This window comes from Sitodiplosis mosellana, unplaced genomic scaffold (genome assembly GCF_009176505.1).
Source record: "Sitodiplosis mosellana isolate CC-2019 unplaced genomic scaffold, AAFC_SMos_1.0 Smas_scaffold_1340, whole genome shotgun sequence".
Taxonomy (NCBI): Eukaryota; Metazoa; Arthropoda; class Insecta; order Diptera; family Cecidomyiidae; genus Sitodiplosis; species Sitodiplosis mosellana.
The window spans coordinates 1-2,741 of NW_022596582.1; the positions used below are offsets into that span (position 1 = coordinate 1).

Consider the following 2,741-nt stretch of genomic DNA (forward strand, 5'->3'; position numbering starts at 1 on the left):
TATAAATTTAGGAAAAAAAGTGCGGATATTTGCCCCACCGTACCCTATATCTAATAAAGGGAGAATATTTATTGAATTTCATGATTTATAAAAACTTTAAATTTTATTCATGAATCTGATTTGTGTGCATGCGAACACACACTTCAACAAATAAAACAAATGTAATATAAATACATATAATCCATTGTAAGTGTGAAAATATTTCAGAAAAGCATTTTTCATTATTTAAAAGGAAACATTTACTCCAATTGCATTACCGACACAGCTGAAAATGATTTCACTAAATAAACTTTAGAGAACACACGATTTTATTCATTTGGCAGTTCACTTAGAAAATGGGCAGCGTGTATATTTCACACCTGAAAATGCACAACAACGAGCTACTGCACCGCCAATAACTACATTGACGGAATTTTTCGAGTTGTGTAAAAGAGATTCATTTGCAAGACAATTGTTGTATTCGGAAGTACCAAAGACGTGGGATACAACAACAAAAAAATGTCAACGACGCAAACAAGGAATTAGAATTGAAGGTCACACAAATTTATTTGCATCAGATGCTTTAGGTCGATTATACACTGTCCATCCTTACAATTTTGAATGTTACTATTTGCGTATGTTGTTAATCAATGTTCGTGGGCCAACATCATTTCAACATATAAAAACAGTTAATGGAGAAATATGTGCAACTTATCGACAAGCTTGCGAAAACCTACATTTACTTGAAAATGATGCACAATGGAATCTATCACTTGAAGATGCATCGAATACTGCTCATCCACATCAAATACGAAGTTTGTTTGTAGTTATAATAACTACATGCTTTCCTGTAAATCCTCAAAGTTTATGGGAAAAGTATAAAAACTTTATGAGTGATGACATTCTGTTTCGATTACGTTCGTCGACTGGAAATTATGAATTACAATTTACATCTGCAATATACAATGAGGCATTGGTTATGATTGAAGACAAATGTTTGGCGATAATAAATAAAACACTAATACAGTTAGGAATGGAAGCACCTGATCGAACAACCGAAGGTATTCATAATAATGATTTGCGACGCGAACAATGTTATGACATTAATGAACTAGATGCATATGTACATTCAAATGTACCGAAATTACAAACAGAACAACTTAACGTATACAAATCAATTATGAGAGCCGTCGAAAATAAATGTGGTGGATTATATTTCCTGGATGCACCTGGTGGAACAGGAAAAACATTCCTTATTTCATTAATTTTGGCAACCATTCGATCGAAAAATGGAATTGCATTGGCACTAGCTTCGTCAGAAATTGCAGCTACTCTATTGGATGGTGGTAGAACTGCACATTCTGCATTAAAGCTACCATTGAATTTGCATTTTACTAATACACCTATGTGTAATATTTCAAAAAAATCAGCAATGGGTGAATTACTTCGGATATGCGATATCATTATATGGGATGAATGTACAATGGCTCATTTCAAATCATTAGATGCACTTAGCCGAACACTACAAGATCTAAGGGGAAATTCACAACCTTTTGGAGGTGCACTCATTTTATTATCAGGTAATTGAACGAAAATTGCTTTCTAATTTTCTAATGACATTAATTAAAATATTGATATATTTTATAATCAGGTGATTTCCGACAAACGTTACCTGTTATACAACGCTCCACACCAGCAGATGAAATCCATGCATGTTTGAAATCATCACATTTATGGAATGGTGTAAAAAAATTACATTTAACTACAAATATGCGTGTGCAATTACAAAATGACCCTTCAGCCGCACGTTTCGCGAAACAGCTATTGGATATTGGAAATGGAACGTTAAAAATTGATGCATCCACAAAATGTATTTCATTTCCACCAAATTTTTGTAATATGATTGCATCGAAAGAAGACCTTATTCAATGTGTGTTTCCAAATATTAACCAAAATTATAAAGAACATAAATGGTTGAGTGAACGTGCAATATTAGCTGCTAAAAACATTAACGTTAATGCATTAAATTTGGACATTCAAAATAAGTTGTCTGGTGAATCTATAACATATAAGTCAATCGATAATGTTATAGACCAAGACGATGCAGTGAATTATCCAATAGAGTTCCTAAATTCACTTAATTTACCAGGAATACCGCCACATGAACTCAAATTAAAAATTGGTGTTCCTGTCATTCTACTTAGGAATATTGATCCGCCACGTTTGTGTAACGGTACGAGACTTGCTGTTAAGAAATTAATGAATAACCTAATTGAAGCAATAATAATAACAGGCAAATATAAGGCGAAAATGTACTTCTTCCGCGTATTTCATTAATACCATCAGACATGCCATTCGAATTTAAGCGTCTACAATTTCCAATAAAGCTCGCGTTCGCAATGACAATCAATAAAGCACAGGGTCAATCGCTTCAAGTATGTGGATTGAATTTAGAAGATCCTTGCTTCACGGATGGACAACTTTATGTAGCATGCTCACGTGTTGGCAAACCATCAGATTTATATGTATATACTCCAGATGGAAAAACTAAAAATATTGTTTATCCAAGTGTATTGAAATAAATTAAATTTTCATTTGAATTCTCTTATAGTTTTGTTTTTTCTCAATTGACTAAGCTATTTTCATATCAAATATACAATAATCAATTCTTCTTTGAAAATTTAATCATACATTTTCAAATGAATTGTCACTGTAACGACGCTATGCCTTCTTACGTCAACGCCAACTGGTGCAAGAACAAG

General features: G+C 32.9%; 1 protein-coding gene across 1 annotated transcript; it reads left to right on the forward strand.

Annotated features, from left to right (window-relative positions):
• Window positions 1-323: 323 nt before the first annotated feature.
• On the forward strand, window positions 324-2,212 carry LOC129571114 (uncharacterized; the record flags this gene model as incomplete). The annotated part of the gene is made up of 3 exons (XM_055450877.1): window positions 324-1,325; window positions 1,410-1,559; window positions 1,631-2,212. Coding segments are annotated over 3 exons (1,734 nt in total), but the record flags the coding sequence as incomplete, so codon positions are not given.
• Between the last annotated feature and the right edge of the window lie 529 nt (window positions 2,213-2,741).